The sequence below is a fragment of the Canis lupus genome, chromosome 18 (assembly GCF_003254725.2).
Source record: "Canis lupus dingo isolate Sandy chromosome 18, ASM325472v2, whole genome shotgun sequence".
Lineage (NCBI taxonomy): Eukaryota > Metazoa > Chordata > Mammalia > Carnivora > Canidae > Canis > Canis lupus.
Window position 1 is genome coordinate 13,364,727 of NC_064260.1, and position 18,328 is coordinate 13,383,054.

At 43.2% G+C, this 18,328-nt stretch overlaps 2 protein-coding genes across 8 annotated transcripts in view; both read right to left on the bottom strand.

Annotated features, from left to right (window-relative positions):
• The window catches only part of HBP1 (HMG-box transcription factor 1), a 28,501-nt gene extending 20,792 nt beyond the window's left edge, over positions 1 to 7,709 (bottom strand). Inside the window, exon 1 of one of the 3 annotated variants that reach the window (XM_025449358.3) lies at positions 7,566 to 7,709. In XM_025449358.3, the coding sequence (XP_025305143.1) occupies positions 7,566 to 7,580 (15 nt within the window). In that variant the 5' untranslated portion in view covers positions 7,581 to 7,709. Of the gene's footprint in view, positions 1 to 5,784; positions 5,884 to 7,407; positions 7,429 to 7,565 lie in introns of those variants that run through there. The other 2 variants (XM_035701304.2, XM_025449359.3) reach the window with 2 other exon arrangements.
• Positions 7,710 to 14,871: 7,162 nt separating this feature from the next.
• PRKAR2B (protein kinase cAMP-dependent type II regulatory subunit beta) overlaps positions 14,872 to 18,328 on the bottom strand; it is a 92,153-nt gene continuing 88,696 nt past the window's right edge. For all 5 annotated transcript variants that reach the window (XM_025449360.3, XM_025449361.3, XM_049096365.1 and 2 more), the window contains one exon: positions 14,872 to 16,858. In XM_025449360.3, coding sequence (XP_025305145.1) covers positions 16,725 to 16,858 — 134 coding nt within the window. In that variant the 3' untranslated portion in view covers positions 14,872 to 16,724. The remainder of the gene's footprint in view (positions 16,859 to 18,328) is intronic.

The window sequence follows — 18,328 nt, forward strand, 5'->3', positions numbered from 1 at the left end:
ATAATCTCAAGCAAGTCTACCAACTAAATTTTGTTACAAAAGTAAAATGTGGTTATACCCTTTACACTCTGCCTTTGGACAATGATCAAATTGGTTATTTAACAGAGGTAATAGCATCAAGAAGATTCCCTGATTTCTCAGGCTTGACTCATTTTTTTTAAGATTTTATTTATTTATTCATGAGAAACACAGAGAGACAGATAGAGGCAGAGACACAGGCAGAGGGAGAAGCAGGCTCCATACCGGGAGCCGGACGTAGGACTCGATCCCGGGACTCCAGGATCACACCCTGGGCTGAAGGCAGCGCTAAATCACTGAGCAACCAGGCCTGCCCTCCAGATCTCATTTTTTAAAAAAAAGTCCTAATGAGCTAATATGAAATACACACAAGAAATCTAACATGACATAGTTTTTCCTCAAAATAAGACAGATGTGCTGCAATTTAAAGTCACTAAAAATAAATAAATAAATAAAGTCACTAAAAGTCTAGTACTCCAGTCTGCACTGACCAAAAATGCAGTGAAAAGATGTTAACTGGTCAGTATTTACACCAGAACTTTCTAAGCCATGACATGATCACCAACAAACACTGGCAACACTGACAAATATTTTTCTACAAAGGCTTTTTCATGATCTTTTTATTATGAAATATGTTTTCCTAACTGTGTAATACATAATCACTGTGGAGGGGGAAAGAGGCATTTTTTAAAAAAAAATAATGACTTAAAAAAAATGATTTAGAGAGAGAGAGAAAGAGGGCACAAGTCGGGGGCATGAGTGGAGGGAAAGAATCTCAAGCAGATTCCCCACGGAGTGCAGAGCCCAAGAGGGAACTTATCTCAGGACCCTGAGATTATGACCAGAGCCAAAATCAAGAGTGAGACAAACCGCCTGAGCCACCTGGGCGCCCAGGAATAATGACTTCTAATCCCACCAACCAGATTTAGATATTGCTAACACTTTGGTGTACTGTTTTATAATCCAATCTCTTTTTTATATAGACACCTATGATAATATATTTTCCTTCATACTTTGCACTATATATAATTCTTTGTTCATAAGCATTTTCCTAGGTCACTAATTTTTCTTAGGTATCTATTTTAAATAAATCCATAATATACATCATTAAGATATACCAAATTTTCCTTATCCCTCTTAGTGCTAAACATGCTGTTCCCAGGTTTTCACTCTTCTCAATGACAGTTTAAGTTTCTTTTTTAGTATCTGCTTATATCAGATTTTTTTTTTTTTTTTTAGATTTCTAGCTACACATCAGTAGGTGAATGGCAATTAAACATCTTATGGTTCCTGACACATGCAGCCAAACTGCCTATTGCCTTACTTTATTTCTAACATTCTATTTCAAGTGCTTTCTTGCCTGCACCCCTCAAAAATGACCCATATCCTAGGCACTGCTCTAGAGTCTTACTCAATCTAAGATGTTCTACAGAGTAGTGAAAAGGGCACTGGGTCAGATGTAAGAAATCATGAGTTTTGATTCTAGCTTGATCACTCACTATCTGACCTAAGTGAGTAAGCTGCTCACTCGGTATCTTCATCTGTAAAACAGCTGCTCTACTTTCCTCTTAGAGGGGTTGTGAGGATGAACTGAGACACAGTAAGTGAAAAAAATGTAAAATGACTTCACAAAATGTTTTATCCCTAGGCTGACACAGGGCAACTTTATACGTCCTCTGGGCACTTAACGTCCTAAATAGAGCAGTTACTGAAAATAGTTAATGATAGGAGACCAGGCAGCTAGTTTATTCAGCTTCAGTAATTTCCCTGGGAAATACGACACGTTATCCAACACCTCTCAATAAAAACCACAGATCATGCCATTATTTCAGGCAAGTAACAGTTTATCTAAAAGATGTCAAAAAAAAAAACCAAAAAAACAAAAAAAAAAAAAAAACAAAAACAAAAAACAAAAAAACACACACACAAAAAAAAAAAAACAAAAAAAAAATAAAAGATGTCCAAGGCATTTATAAGAAATGAACACTTTTTCAGTTTAGTAGAATTTATTATATATCAATTAAGCACAGTCTTATAATACAGCTAAGGGCAAATCTGCTGGAGTATAATAATCTCCTACAAAACTGGTGGCTACAAAAGATGTGGTATGTAACACCAACTGATTTCTCAAGCATAACTGGCCAAATCATTATTCTGAACCTTTCACGCTGCAAAAATCAAGTACTCTTTAGCTAGATAAGGGATTCTCAAGCATGTAATCCTATGTGCTTCAAACAAAATGATGTCTAGCCCCTATCTCCAGAGAATGATTTGTTTGGTCTAGGGTATAACCCTGGGTACTGGTTTTTATTTATTTTCTTCCCAAAGAATACCAGGTGCCTTGTGAAAACGAGTGAGCTAAAAATGATTATTAAATTCCTTTTTCATGTAAGTATATTCACTTACTTAACACACATTATGAAAAAAAATACACATTATGTATTATGTATATGGCACAATACTAGCTGCAATGTTGGACCTCAATGATGAACAATATGTCTTGAATCTCAAGGGATCTATATTTTAGTGGAAAGATATAAGCAAATAAAGACAGTTCTACATAGCAGGGGTTGGCTACCAATGGGTAAAAAGGAAGAAAAGTCTTCCAGTGAGAGAAACTAACATGAGCAAACTTGCAGAGTTTGCAAAGTAATGGATGAAATGAAAACAACATAGAATCTAGTATTACCAGAAAGTAGGCTGGCCTTGTGTGTCTTGTGGTCATGGATATGAAGGCTGGAAAGGTAGACTGAGTCAGAATCTTCAATCCTAGTTTAGGAAAATTGGTATCTTTGTTTTTTTGTACTCAAGAGTAAGGGCTCTGAAATTAGGCTACCTGAGTTTATATATTAGATTTACTACTTAGTTATGTGTCCTGGACGATCTATTCAAAATCTTTTTGCCTTGTTTGTAAAATGGAAATCATAAAAACACTTACATGGGTCATTGTAAAGACTCAGTGAGCTGACAAATGTAAAAAGCTTACAGTAGTGCCTAACACAGAGCAAACCCTCAATGCAGAGCGGCCAGTAATATTATTAGCAATTATCAGACGATGGGGAACCCCTTAGCGATTTTTGAAGAGGTGTGATGTGATCAGAACTATAAACACTTTCTCTGAGCCTTTAAAAAAAACATACTGAAACGGGAATATGCAGAAATACCTATAACACATATTTAAGGGAAAATGTATAAAAAGTGTATTCAAATTCCCAATTTTGTCTGTCAGCCACCTGCTCCCAGCTTCCTTTGCAAGAGTTCTCATAAAAGAAAACTGGTAGTATGAGAGCAGATTCCCTATTGAGTAATGCCTAAGACATGAGAGGAACTAGTCCTTCTGAGTTCTCTGACTAGCAAATATTCCCAGTTTAGGTAGTATATTCGTTTTTTTTTTTTTTTAAGATTTTATTTATTTATTCATGAGAGACACAGACAGAGAGAGAGGCAGAGACACAGGCAGAGGGAGAAGCAGGCTCCATGCAGGGAGCCCGACGCGGAACTCGATCCCAGGTCTCCAGGATCACACCCTGGGCTGCAGGCGGCGCTAAACCGCTGAGCCACCCAGGCTGCCCTAGGTAGTATATCTGAAGCCCTCTCATAGAAAATTCTCCAAATCTTAAGTGTACACAACACAATTTAACCTATCTTAGTGACACAAACTCTTCATGAACATCTGTTGTCCCAAGCTTCACGAGAGGGTGTGATCTGCAAAAGTCAGCCCAAGCTGCAATCTTAAACTTGACCACTTTCTCATTTTACCTCGATTAGGAAGTTCAGAGGTCATACTATACATACGTATCTCCTTAGAGCCATCCTTAAGTGCATGGAGCAGAACCGCTCTGGCATCCGCGGAAGCAGAGTCATAATTTGTTTTGTCCTCTCCTTCCTTCTGCAGAACTTTTTGGCTTTCTCTCCTTCTTCCAATCAGATTTTCTCCTCCCCATCAGCGAGTCCTGCACTGTCCCCACTCACCATTTACACTACACTACCACCTCCTGCAACTTCTATCATTCAGCCCCTTGTCCTAGTGATCTCCCAACATCCTCTCACAACATTCCTTACAAGAAGCTGGGAAAAAATATTTCAATTTCAAAACAAATGGGACACCTGGGTGGCTCAGCAGTTAAGTGTCTGCCTTGGGCCCAGGGCATGATCCTGGAGTCCCAGGATTGAGTCCCACGTTGGGCTCCCTGCGTGGAGCCTGCTTCTCCCTCTGCCTGTGTCTCTGCCTCTCTCTGTGTCTCTCATGAATAAAAAAATAAAATCTTAAAAAAAAAAAAATTTCAAAACAGTTATCGTCCACTAGCAAAACACCAAGTATCTGTTGAATCTGAATTCTATCTGTGTACACCTCTCGCTGCTCAAGGCTATCAAAAGTCAGGTCTTGAGATAATGGAGGTAGTGCTTCTGCAAGCCTCCTGCGCAGTAAATGGGAGCCTAGACCTAAGTCAAAAGACAGGAGGTCCCCCTTGCTCGCCACGGAATAGGAGGCAGGCCGCTTAACCTCGGCCTCTCAGCACCTGCACTTAATCTCACTGGGCTATTGGAAGAATTAAATAAAATACATGATAACAAAATTCCAATCCCTGTATGAATGTAAATTTTTCTTCTCAAACTTTTCTCTGTCAAACTACTTGGAGGAAGCAAGACCTCTGATACAGTAAAATATCAAAAGGCTCCATACTAAAAAATTCACCCCCATATGCATTATGCCAATTAGACATTCATTTTGATAAACAAGCTCCTCTTTCAAGTATCTCCTGGTAGAGCTAACCCTATTGTTCATTGATGCTTTTGCATACTGCTTTGGTATTACAGGATTTGACATAGCTTGCCTTGTACTGGAGCTAACTCTGCAACTACACCAGGGATTCTCAAAAGGGAAGAGTAAAATTCTCCAACAGCTGTGCTTTGAAATAGCATGCCCAATGTTATAAATTTCTACTGGGTGGACATGGGTAGGCTCTATTGTCTTTGTTTTGCAACCTTTCATAAATAAACATCCACCAAAGCTTAGAGGAGAGGACCAGAAATAGCTAAATCTCCATGAATGGACAAGAAGGAAATTAGGTTTTACTAAATGCCTACCCACTACGTACAGATCATTTTACATACTTCCTCTAATGTCATAAAAACCTCAAAACAGCTTTGGGGACAAAGTTATTCTTATGAATGAGGAAAACAGGACTCTGACAACTGAGTGTGACTATTTTATTTTTAAAGAGACAAAAGGCATAGAGCAACAGAGGTTAGACTCCTACTTTTAAGTGCGTGTTCTCCCTAAACCCTCAGCTTTCCACCCTCAAGGATATCGTGCAAAGGATTTCTAGATGTCCTTTCCTAATCCTGGAGGATTTCTTTACCAAGCTAAAATTGTTGGGAGGCGGGCGGGACAAAGAGAAGATAACATGTAATTAATTTACATCTCTACCATGAGGAATTGAGATATTTAAAATGGATCACAGGGGATCCCTGGGTGGCTCACCGATTTAGTGCCTGCCTTCCGCCCAGGACATGACCCTGGAGTCCTGGGATCGAGTCCCGCATCAGGCTCCCTGCATGGAGCCCGCTTCTCCCTCTGCCTGTGTCTCTGCCTCTCTCTCTCTCTCTGTGTCTCTCATGAATAAATAAATATTTAAAAAAAATAAAAATAAATAAAATGGATCACAGCAGTCGCGCCTTATCTGAGGTTTCCCTCTACGTGCTTTCAGTTACCCGAAGTCAACCCACTCTGGAAACAGTTAATCCTCCTCCTGACCTACCTACCGTCAGAAAGGTCAACAGCAGGCACGAAGTCACAACGCCTGGGTCACTCACCTCCCCTCATCTCACCACAGAGGCATTTTATCAGCTCCCATCACAAGGCTGCGTACAGGACAATAAGGTATTTTGAGAAGGACCACCTCCACACTATCATGACAGCATACTCTTGGTTCTATTTTATTATTAGCTATTATTGTTAATATCTAACTTAAAAACTTTATCCTAAGAAGAAGAGAAAAAAAAAAAACCAAAAACCCATAGCCTTTATAGGGCTCAATACTATGCCTGGTTTCAGGCATCCACAGGTCTGGGAAGAGATCCTCCACCTGTAAGCAAGGAGAGCTCAACTATGTAGCTTAACCCAGGAAACTGAACAAAGGGCCCTAACACCCGGTTAGCAAGCTCAAACAAAAGACAACAGCAGGGAGAGGCGGACAAAAAGAAAAAAGAAAAAAAAAGGCCAAGACCGAAATATTAGGAATGCATTACCAATGTAGATCATCACCACTAGTGAAACAACAGAAAAGTATTCACAGACGTCGAGAACTATTCTAATTCTTAAAAGGTGACTTCAGTGCAAAAACCAAGGCTGGGAGCCCGAGCCTAGAGGGAAAGGGGCCCCGAGCCCTCGGTGGGGAAGGGCCGGGGCCCGCGCGGCCGGGGTGCGGCGAGGTCGGCCTGCGGGCGGGCTCCTCCTGGGACGCCTCTGGGGAAGGCTCCCGGGGCCGGGGCCGGGGCCGGGCCGGGGCGGGGGCGGGGCCGGGGGGCGCGGCCCGCACGAGCGAAGCCCCCGACGCCGCGCGGCGCGGAAGGAACCGCAGAGCCCGGCCCGCGCCCGGATTCCTTTTTGTTTGGCTTCAAGGCGGCGGCGGCGGCGGCGGCGGCGGCGGCCGGGGGCGGGGCCAGCGCGCGGCGGAGGCGGGGGCCGGGGCGGGGCCAGGCCGGGGGCGGGGCGAGCTCCGCGCAGGCCGCGCCCCCGCCCGCGCCCCCCGCCGCTCCCCGCCGCCCCTCCCCCCGTCATGTGACCGCAGCCTGGACGCCAGGCTTGTTTTTCCCCTCGGCCCCGCCGCACCGCGCACGCGCCCCGGAGCCCATTCATTCGAAATGCGTAACAATGAGCCCCGGGGCCCAGCGGCTCGGCGAGCTCCCCCGGCCCGGCCCGGGCCCCCTCCCGGCGCCCAGCGGGGGCGGCGCCTCGCGGGGGGCCCCCACCCCACCCCCCGCCGGCCGCCCACCCGGGGCCGGCCTCCGACCCTCCGCCCACACGCGCCGAGTTGAAGTCCAACTTTCCGGGCAGCCCCGGCGCCGCGTCGGCCCCTTCCCCCCCGCCCAGGCCCCCCCGTCCCCGCGCACCCGGCCGGGCCACCCACCGCGCCACCCGGCCCCGAGCGCCGACCTCGCCGACTCCTCCCCGCCCCCGCCCCCGCCCCCGCTCCCGGGAGCCCCCTCGAGCCCCGCCGCCGCCCAGCCCGGGGGAGCTGGCGGGAGGCGCCGGCCCGGCGGGGTCGCCGCGGGGCAGCCCTCGGCGGGGAGGGGGGGAGCGCGGACCCGAGCTCCCCGGTCCCCTCGGGATCCCGCCCCTCCCTTCCCCACCCCCACCCCTTCCCGAACTGAAAGACAACAAACCCGCCGCGGAGTGCGGGCAGCCCCGGCGGGGCCCGCCCAGGACGCGACAACACCACCGGCGGCTCGCGTGCCCCCTCCCCGACTGACGGCGGCCTCTCCGGCGCGCCTCCCGGCTCCCGCCGCCGCTCTCACTGCTCCACCGAAACTTTCCTACTTACCAAACCCGTCGCCATTACCAAGTCTTTCAAGCTTCGTCTTCCCCCTCCCCTCAACCCCCCGGGGGCCGAGCCTCCTCCCAGCTCTTCCGCCCTCCCATTGGCCTACGGAACTGCCCTTCGGCGCCTCCCCTTTCCCATTGGGCGCTCCCGTGGCCCGTCTCGGGAGGCGGGCTTGTATTGACTTTTGCGTTGTGTTCACTGGGGAAGGCGGCCTGTCAGTCACAGGAGTGAGCGCTCCGGATTGGACTGCTGCCGAGACTCCGGGGACCCAAGCCAAACTTTGCCCCCGAAATGGATTGTGGGTTCGTAGTCTCGGCCTTGCTCTGTTCCGGGAAACCGCGGGCGCGAGGAACCGGTTGGACTACATATCCCAGAGGTGCGTGCGCCGCGCTGTCTTGATAGTAAACAAGAGTCATAGGGACACGTGTATCAGCTCGTTTGTTTTGGTGTCTGGGACAAAAGGGAGGGGGCGGAGGAAGGGAGTGTTTTAAAGCTTCGGCCTCTTCTCTTCCTCTGGGCCTCTCTTAGCCGTCGGAGAGCCCCAGGCTCTCGCAGCACCCATTTCGGGCCATAAACAGCCCGAGTCGCTCGCTGCTGGAAGTTTGGCAGGAGGCCAAGGTATTGTTTTAGTGCGAGGGGAAGGAGATGACTGCACAAGCGGAAGCAGTGCAGCCTCGCGGGGGACCAGTCACCCACAAATCAGAGCCCCGGGCATGATGGGGATAATAAAGCCGGCGTTGGGCTCCAGTGGGAAGAACTAGAATTCCTTTATCCTCAGCCTTGCCTGGCCAGCACCCCCTGCACCCCCCCCCCCTTGCACAGCAACTTGCCCCCTCCCATCGGTTCCCCCAAGATGTGCTGAACGCTGGCTCCTTGCCAGGCACTGAGAGGCTCGGGGATGAGCAGTGAGGGAAAAGTTCAGGGTCTGGAGAACATACAAAGCTGTAAGAGGTTGGGGGTGGGGGTGGGGTTGTAGACAATTACTATTGCCTCAGACACCGAGGCAACTCCAAGCGGTCTTTTCCATATTGACGAGCTTGCCCCTTGGCTAAGGGAACAGGAGCACAACTTGTGACTTAAACTGAATTAGTGAATCGTTGTCCAGGTGTCCCTGGTGAGTTTTTGTCCACCGGTGTTCCCCTCCAGACGTCTTGCCAGTGATGAAGAGACAAGAATGTCTTGCCACTCCGTTGCCACTAGGAGTTCCTCCTTAGGTTACTTATTAGTAACCTCTGACTCATCAGAGGAGGGCGGCTTCCCCGGCTTTATAGGCTTTATAGGTCCCTTCCCTTTAAACGCGGCTGTCCATCAGTCCACCGAGTCTGTAATTGATGTTTTTACCATTCACATTACGGAGGCATCATTAAGCTTTTCTCCTTTGAACCTGTAATGTTTAATCATTTAAGCTATGCTTCGGATTTTATATCTTTACATCACCATATGTGTGCTGAAAATTAAGAGGAAATCGTACATTAGTTAGAAATCTGTAGTCAAGCGACTGAAAAGACTCTCTAACCATGGCTGATTATTCCTGTAACACACATACACACACGTACATCTCTTGAATTTTTAAATCTCCCCGAAAGCCACACAACAAATCAAATCCCAAATAACCTCGTGGGTTCAAACAAGTTTGCCTCTTCTTTTAGGGGTTCCCAGTTTGAAGCCTTGAAGTAAAATTATTTTAAAATAGTTCTCCCTACCATAGGACCAAAGATTTATTTTCTTGTATTCACAGATAGTAACATTGTAAATTTTTTTTCCTAAAAATAATTGAGGGCGAACAAAATGCCTGAATTTTTCACTGAGGGAAAAGGACAGGATTTGAATTTATTATCTCTCAGAGATTAAAAGAGGGATCCAAAAAAGAAACTGGACTGTGACTCTGTTACTTTGCCTTCCTTTTTTGTTTTCCTTATAGAGGAGGATTGCTGTGCTGCCTCTCCAGTGTTTAATTTTTTGACAAAAAGAAAAAATTGTGGAATTTACCTAATCATTTAAAATAAAATTTGAAATATTTATCTTACTCCCTCCAGAGAACTGAAATCCTTTCCTTCCTCCCCAAAAAATGGGCTCTCAAGCCACTCCTTTGCCTATTCATTGCGTAAACCGTAAACTGTGAGGCCTGCTTTTAGCTGACCCTTACCTTATTTATTTTTTTTAAGTAGGCTCCACACCCAACCCAAGGCTTGAACTCATGACCCTGATATCATGACCTGAGTTGAAGAGTCAGATGTTTAACTGACTGAGCCACCCAGGTGTCCCTGAACCTTGCCTTAATTTTAAAGGGTTTTCTATCTGAAAGTTCTTACTAAAAGCCTTACTGGAGATGTTTTCGTTGGTGGACACTATGATGGGAAGAATAATTTCAGCTTCAGATGAAGATTTTTCACATCATTATAATTACCTTTTAATAGCCCTCTGGGCCTCTCTTAGCCCTCGGAGAACCCCAGGCTCCCGCAGCACCCATTTCAGGCCATAAACAGTCCGAATCGCTCGCTGCGACTATTATTTGTTGACCACTTGCTAATTGATAAGGCTACAAAGATTAAAGTATTTTCATATACTTTTATTTTCGTCTAAGTCACTGAGTAAAATCCTGACATTTCAGTCACAACTGTTTTAAGTATCAGTATTGGAATCTCTACATCTTGAAGGTGGACAATTAGTCCTGTCTTTTGACTTTCCTGGGAAGCTATTAGTACCTCATGTATATTTAACAGGTGTATCATCCTCATTAATTCTTGGGTGACTGACAAAACCAGCCAACGCATAGCCCAGAGCAAAGATCAAAGTAAAAAACTAGTGAGATCTCCTTGAAAATCTTTATGTATGTAAATTCTGCTCTCTCACTAAGACAGATATAATTAAGAACTCATAAACACAGAAACTTCTGTTTGTTTTTTTAACTTCTGTTTTCATAAAGAAACAAGAAGTACTGATTTGTTAAAGGTAGTTTTAAAAAAAAAGGTAAATCCTACTTGGAGGGTAAAATTAAACAACAAATTTGCCTCAATTCCAATACGTCTGGCACACCAATGACTACTTCGTTGACTGAGATTGAGTTCAAGCACATGGCATTGCTTACATATTGAGACTATCGCTGTTCAGATCGTTAAAAAGGAAATGAATTCACTCCAATCAAGTACACATCTTCCTCGACTTACAATGGGGTTATGTCCAATAAACCCATCATCAGTTGAAAATATCATTAAGTGGAAAATGCATTTAACACACCCGACCTGTGGAACATCAGAGCTCAGCAAAGCCTACGTTGCACATGCTCAGAACACTTAGATTAGCTGACAGTTGGGCAAAAATCCTCTAATACAAAAGCTATTTTATAATAAAGTGTAGAATGTCTCATGTAACGTATTAAACACTCTCCTGAAAGTGAAAACTAGAATGGCTGTAAGTGTTTGGGCTGTTGACCCTCATGCTCACATGGCTGATGGGAGCTGTGGCCGGCTGCCCTGCCCAGCTTCCTGAGAGAAGATTGTCCACCTGGGAAAAGATAAAATTCAAAGTAAGGTTTCTACTGAAAGCGCATTGCTTTTGCATCATTGTAGAGTCGAAAAATTGTGAGTTGAACCATTCTAAGCTGGGGACCATCCGTACTAAAACCAGGAAATGGGACACATGTATGGTCTAAAGTAGTGCCTAGACTCTTCAGATAGCCTCTCTCGGTACATTATCAAAATCTTACAAATATCTTTCCATGTATGCACTATACTTTTAAAATAAATTAATTTTGTAATTAATTCCAAGTACTTAGGTATACTCAAGTTGTAAGGGAGTATATGCCTGGGAGCTAATGACGAGTGCCATTTTAGAAATGAGTAACATGTTTGTTGTAATTTGTGATTCTCCTACAAGTTTAAGTTTTACTCAGATGACCATAAAGCAAGACCTTTCTTCAGTGGTTGCTATGTTGGGTGTCTTTACACCATCACCTTTAGGAGGAAGAACCAAGGAGGATTTGATGGGGGGAGGGGCGCCTGGCTGGCTCAGTTGGTGAACCGTGTGACTCTTGATCCTGGGTTGTGGGTTCGAGCCCGATGTTGGGTGTAGGATTACTTGTGGGTGGGTATTGGTGGTATGTCGATGCCATTGGGGGAGAACAGACTTGGGGACTGAAAGAAGGGGAAAGAATGGGTTCAACTTTAGATCGTGAGCTTTTCCATGCAAGGAAGAAATTTAGGTAGAGTTCTTCAATGTGGCTGAAACTATGTGGGGTTTAGGAGATCCAAGTGGGGAGAAATCAACTGGGTGTCCTAAGGACTCAGAGGGGGCGATGCTTTGTGGCCTCACTTGTCCTCAGAAATTTTTTTAAGTTGCCCAACTTGGTATTCATGAAAATGTGAGCATTTAGAGAAGGCAACAAAAATTTTGACTTAATCCTACTTCCTATTTGTAAAGTTAAGCAGCAGTAATAGGGTTTTCATCTTTCAATGTCTTTCTTATGTCTTTTATTACAAGTTTTCTAGATTAGAGAATTCCTGTTATCTGAACCATGTAACACAAACTCCCACATATTTTCTCCCCATGTCAGTTATTCTAGGCCCTTATCTACTATTTTCTTTCAGCTGCCAGTCAAAAGTACCCCATTTTAGAGGCGAGTCTGATAAAAAGCAATTAAAACCACAGGGATAAGACGTGCACAGCTCTTGTCACACTATGCTCCACTTAGTGTTTTGCTTCCACTGGCCAACCCCCAACCTTGGCGAACGTTCCCTCCCCCCTGCCTCCACCTCCTGTGCATCCTTCTGTCTGGGCCCTCAGTGTACAAGTCTGCTCAACAAATGAAGGAGGAGCTGGGAGGAAATGAGCAGCGTGCTCTGTCTTACGAGAATAGAGTCATCACGGGCTACGCTGTGTGTCCCGTGCTGCTGGACACACGCCGCGAACAGGCTTCCAATCCACTTGCACGCCCTCAAGTCCCACAGCTTATCACAATTGCCGGGAGAGTAAAAATGTGGAAGCTCATTTAAGTTCGGCTAATTTAAGGACCAAGCACACAAAAAAATTGCCCAAAGATGTGTTGATACCGAGCACCTCTTCTAAAATAATCAAACGTGTCATTTACACATGCCGTGTGTATAGGTGTCAAGAATATAGTCACTATTGTAAAGCAGTGGCCCCAAGGAGGCAGAGGGGGTCTCGGGAGACAGCTGGTCCTCTTGCTCCTCAGCAGGACCTGGGTCGGTTTCCATTAGGACAAAGATGGAAAATCAGCGATGGGAAGCAACTTTATGAGATTTCTGACTGGTCGTATTTACTGCTCACTCATTCACTCACTGTAACCTTTTTTTTTTTTTTTTTAATGTTAAGCAGAAAACATTCAGGGTTTCCCTTCTGGGTGGTCATGGGCGGGAGCTAAGGCTGCTTTGGTCATTTGAGTCCATTGCCAGCTCACACTTAAAACTTTCCCTGGTCTCCTGGAAAAGAGCTCATTTTGGGTTTTTTTTTTGCAGTTGAGAGTAAAAATCCACTTACTGTAACATCTCAATTATCAATACCAACAAAACGTTTCATATATATACATCTTGCACTACGTTTTGGTTTTTTTTTTTTTTTTTTTTTTTGTGGGGTAGGGTGGCAAGGGTCAGGCTGTGGTTAAATCTGGGGTTAACCACCTACCTAATACGTGTCCTTTCATCTTTATGATGCAGTTACTTCCACAGCATGCTTCATCCCATCTTCCCAAAAGTAAACGTTACACCCATCTTCAGGATTTCTTGGGCAATTTTAGATTTATAGATTTAAAGCATAAAAAGGGACTGAAAGGCCCAGATCTATTGGTCAAATAAAAGTTTTCCTCTCGAGAGTCTTCCTCTGCACTGCAAACTTGACACCTTTTTCTCAATAGGCTCAATATGGGAAAAAACAGGGAGCCAAGAACTGCACGGGGGAACCGAGAGCTCGCAGGTGCCTGGAGTTTGCCACCCGCTCACCACGTGAGTGATTTAAGTGATGGGGCAAAGTCCCCGCTTCTCACTCCCACAGACTGAATTGATCTGAGCCCCCACAGTTCTTCTTGGGCGCACAAGCCCTCTTCCAGTCCCTGGTAAAGACTTTCCTGTTTATGTTTTCATGATTCGTTATACTGTTAAGGTTTGTGTGTGTGTATGTGTGTGTGTGTTTTTTTTTTTTTTTTTTTTTTTTTTTTTAAGTACCTGGTAAGACTAACAACTATACAGTTTCAGTTGCTCAACCAGTTTTGCTGCCTTTAAAAATATCCTGGAACAGGTAAGGTTGTCTCAACTCCTCTTCCGATCTGTTCTGGTCACAGTTCTGATACTCAACATGGGGCTGTACTTCACAGTCTCAATTTCAGATGCCAGCCTTCCTTGTCCTCCTGTGTCTCCCTTGTGTGTTAATAATCCCATTGCCCCCTTAGGTATTCACATTTTATTTAGATGTTAGAATTCCTTCTTTGGTTATTTAACCAAGCCGTGGCTTATCCAGATGTATTACTTGCCCCTCCGGGCTTACACATGACCAGTTTTAAGAATGCCATAGGTCGTGGAGTCCTTGTTGTAAACATAACATTGCTTCAGAATACTGGGAAAATTCGATCAGTGTCTTCAAGATGCATTAGAAAGGAAAAGGCCTTGGCACTTAATCTTACATATTTCAGTCCAACTCAGGTCCCTTACTTCATGTCTCATGCCTCCCTTACAACATTTCTCCGCATTTTAAATGGCCTGCCAGCTTCTAACAGTAAGCCAAATACCCCCACAGGTGTCACAAGTAGTGCCGGTTACAATACACGCAGCAAGCCCTAGTTCATGATGACATGCAGGACACACACTTCTAGAAAACAAGGAGAAGCACTTGTGTTACTAGAATGTTCTTCTAGAATAATTTGTAGCTATACATAATATATCCTTGAATGAAACTTCAACAGAGGATTTCCCAAGAGTAAAGAATCTTGATTTGTGGCTGAATGATAACATCCACATCCACAAGTCAAACTTGAGGTGTTTTAATTAGACACTGTAACATGTCACTTCCCCCGATTAGCCACATTTCTTTAGCAGACCTAAACGGCCAAATTAGTCTGCAGCACACTACAACTGTTTAAATCACGTATGACTAATAGTTAAAATCTGTAAATACCCATTGCCATAAAGAACTATACTTTCTTGTTGCGTTATGCCCAGGAGGCAGCTCTCACATGGGCCACCTCCCTGTCCTGCTTCTCACATAGTACAATATGCGCTACGGAGGTCCTAGTAAAGAAATAAGTGAAACAAAACAAAACAAAACAAAAACAAAAACAAAAATAAAAAAACCCCCAAACTTCATTAAAAACATTTTTATTATAAAAGTGTGCTTTATTATAAGGTAAATTTAAATATAACCAACAATACTGAAAATAATGTAACTGGCATTTACAGCCTTGGTCAGAGTTCTTTATTAAACAGGCATTTGTCTGCTATTCCATGAATAGTTAACAATCAGCTGATGCAACAAGATCTCTTAAAAAAAGTGGATAAAGAATACAGAATAATGATCCAGGAATCTGGGGATTCGTCATGTTTTTTTCTTGTTTAACAGACCTGGCTTTTAAAATAAAATCTGAAATAGAAAACAAGTCATCTTCTTGTTGTAAGCTCTCTTCCTACAAGAAAGTTTGCAAAATTGTTAAACAGTGTTCTAAAACGTGGCTAAGTTATACTTTACATACTTTTTATATGTACATTATTTGATGAACACATTTTAACCATATTTTCATTATATATGTAAGACCATAAACGTTCTCTAGTAACATCATACTATAATGGCCACAGAATATTTTTCCCCAGGTACACATTTCCTTAAAACTTATTTCCCAAAATGAAATTACTCATTTAAGAGTGAACTACTGGTTCAAATTAACCTCTCCAGACACTGGGGTCATGTGGGCCTAGAAATCACGTGAAGAATAATACTGCTTTGGTTGAATGTAATTCATCCTGTGTGTCAGAACAGTAAGCACATTAATTATCAATGAAAAATCTATTAAGCTCATCCTGCACTTTTGAGTCCTACATTAATGTAAATGGCAAGGCCTAATGGTACATTGGGACAGGACAGAAATTCCTTTTATCTTTACGTATGGTTTTGCTTATAAAAGTTTATTTCTGCCACCCTAAAGAAAACCCATGGGAGATGTCTGCAAAGGATCATATTATGTACACCTAGTAAAGAACAGAGAAATATGCTATGTGTGGATAAGGACCCCAAAATATTTTTGGCATAGGAGAGGTGGTTTTTTCTTTTTTCTTTTTTTTCTTTTTTAGCATATGTAAGATCTCTGGCTTGTAGAAGACAAGTTTATATAGCACTTAAAAAACCATTTGTTACATTAAATGTCGAACTCAAACTTTTAAAGAGTATAGAGAACTACAAAATGGAAAAAGGAAGCAGATATACGCTTTATGAGGAAATTGTGTTAATGATCTCTCCTCTAAAAAAGGACTCTTCCCTATTATCATAATGACCACACTGCCCGTCCTTAAAACCACTGGTCGCTGACATTATGCCGAAGAAGTCAAAATGTACTTTATTGCAAAAATATAAAAGGTTGGAAAATTGCATATGATGTGTTCTATCATTTCACCATAGCCCAAGGCCAGCACAGAACTTATCAAGCCAGAAAAACTTGAGAAAACAAAAATGATTAAAACTGTACTTACTATATATAGTGAGAGTTGTAAAAAGAATGTGATGCCATGCTGTCCAGCATGATTCACTGCCAATTCCCTTTTACATGGGCATAGTCACTAACACAAGCAATCCGAGGAAGTCCAAATGAACACAAATCGCCCATGGCAGCGTCCTTGAATTATCTTCTTACACACAGATACTTTCAATATATTACAATCATTTGAATAAACCTTTCACTCAAATTGTAATTTTGTGGAGTACAAAGTCATTTCATCAGTATGTCAATATTTCTTTGATCTACTCTTTAGAAAGTGATGGTAAAGCCTATTGAGTATTAAATCACTACTCTGTTTACAGATACATTGTAAATGTAAAAAAAAAAAAAAAAAAGGGAAAAAAACCTGAAATCACAGAAAATGCTTGGCATCTACACAAACACATTCTCAGTGGACTAACCACTACTGTGTAATTTTGTCACTACAGGTCTTGTTCCAGACTTTTGCTTCATGCAGTGGGTTCAACAATATCCATGTTAGTTCCAAACAGGGCAACTAATTGTTCTTCATAGGTGGCAATGTTCCTTTTCATAATTTCCATGCAAGGTCCCAAAAGCCTTTCAAATGCCTGCACATCCATGGCTAAGAAAAGGCGAGAATAAAAGAAAAATACATAAATTTAACATTCTTTGGAAATCTGAAAAATTCTGAAGTCACTTATGATGCCCATTCTGCATTGTGTTAATGCTTTGGTACTTTCAGACATGTATCAAGTGCGAGAAAAGGGCATAAGGATAAAAATGTTCCACTTGAAAAAGTCAACAGCCAGTGATTGTGCAATGCTAGGTTGGGTGGGAGGCTCCTGGTCTATGGTAAGAAAAAAATGGGCTGTTATGGCAAGGGTCTTGGAATTTGAAAAAATAAATTCGTTTTGATGTCACCACTTCAGTAATATGAACTCCTTAAAGGGGGCAAGGGATTTTTCTTTTTCCTCTACTGTCTTCCCCTCTCGGGGTTTACAGTGCTATGCTGTGAAGACCCAGTGTTACCTTTTATAATGATTACTCTCTCACCCTATTGTCCGGTCAGTTCCAAGTGGTGGCCAAAAGGCTGTTGTCCGCTTGTAAGTATATGCCGTGTCTCACTTTCCTTGCCTGTCTCATGCATTTTTAAAAACTCAGTGTGTAATATACACATGGGAAATATGATCCCACTCTTCTACTGTAGAAATACAAATTAAAACAAAAATTTTTTTTGCCTTTCATATTTGCAAAGGTACAAAAGACAAAGTTTGTAAGAATAGAGAAGTGGACATTCCTGCACTGCTGGTAGCATGTAAATTAGGACGGACCAAGAGAGCTGGCGGTTTACCTTGAACGCCACAAAAAGAAAGCATACTCCTGAGAACATTTCTAAGGGAAAATCCTGTATGTGGAAAAGTAGTCTGTGCACACAGGCATGAAACTCCCCACCCCAAAATACGGAGCCAGAACCCCCAACATACTTGCCACTGGGAGATGGAGATGACTAACTTATATGTATACACGTAATACAATGTTACAATTTGATAAAATGAGAAATAAAATGAGCAAGTGCCTAATAAGCTACAGTGAATGAAAAAAAAAAAAAAAAACCAGTTGACAAAACTTTAAAACCAGAAAACTCATGCAAATAAAGATGAGAAGGAATTATAACAAGATGTGTTAATCACCAGGTGGTGGTGGTATGAGTGACTCCTTAGATTTTCCTAACCTCCTCTGTATTTCTCAGATTTTCTTTAATGTGACTCAATTTGGTATAGAAAAAAAATTTTTTTTAAGATTTTATTTATTCATGGAAGACACAGAAAGAGAGAGAGAGGCAGAGACACAGGCAGAGGGAGAAGCAGGCTCCATGCAGGGAGCCCAACGTGGGACTCAATCCCGGGTCTCCAGGATCACACCTTGGGCTGAAGGCGGCGCTAAACCGCTGAGCCACCCGGGCTGCCCAGTATAGGAAAAAATTAATGGGGTTTCACTCACTTTACCTTTACTCTTACTCCTGTCTGTACTCAGGAAAATCACCTATCAGTTTCTACCTACCATCTCTTTCCTCCAAGTATAACACTTGACT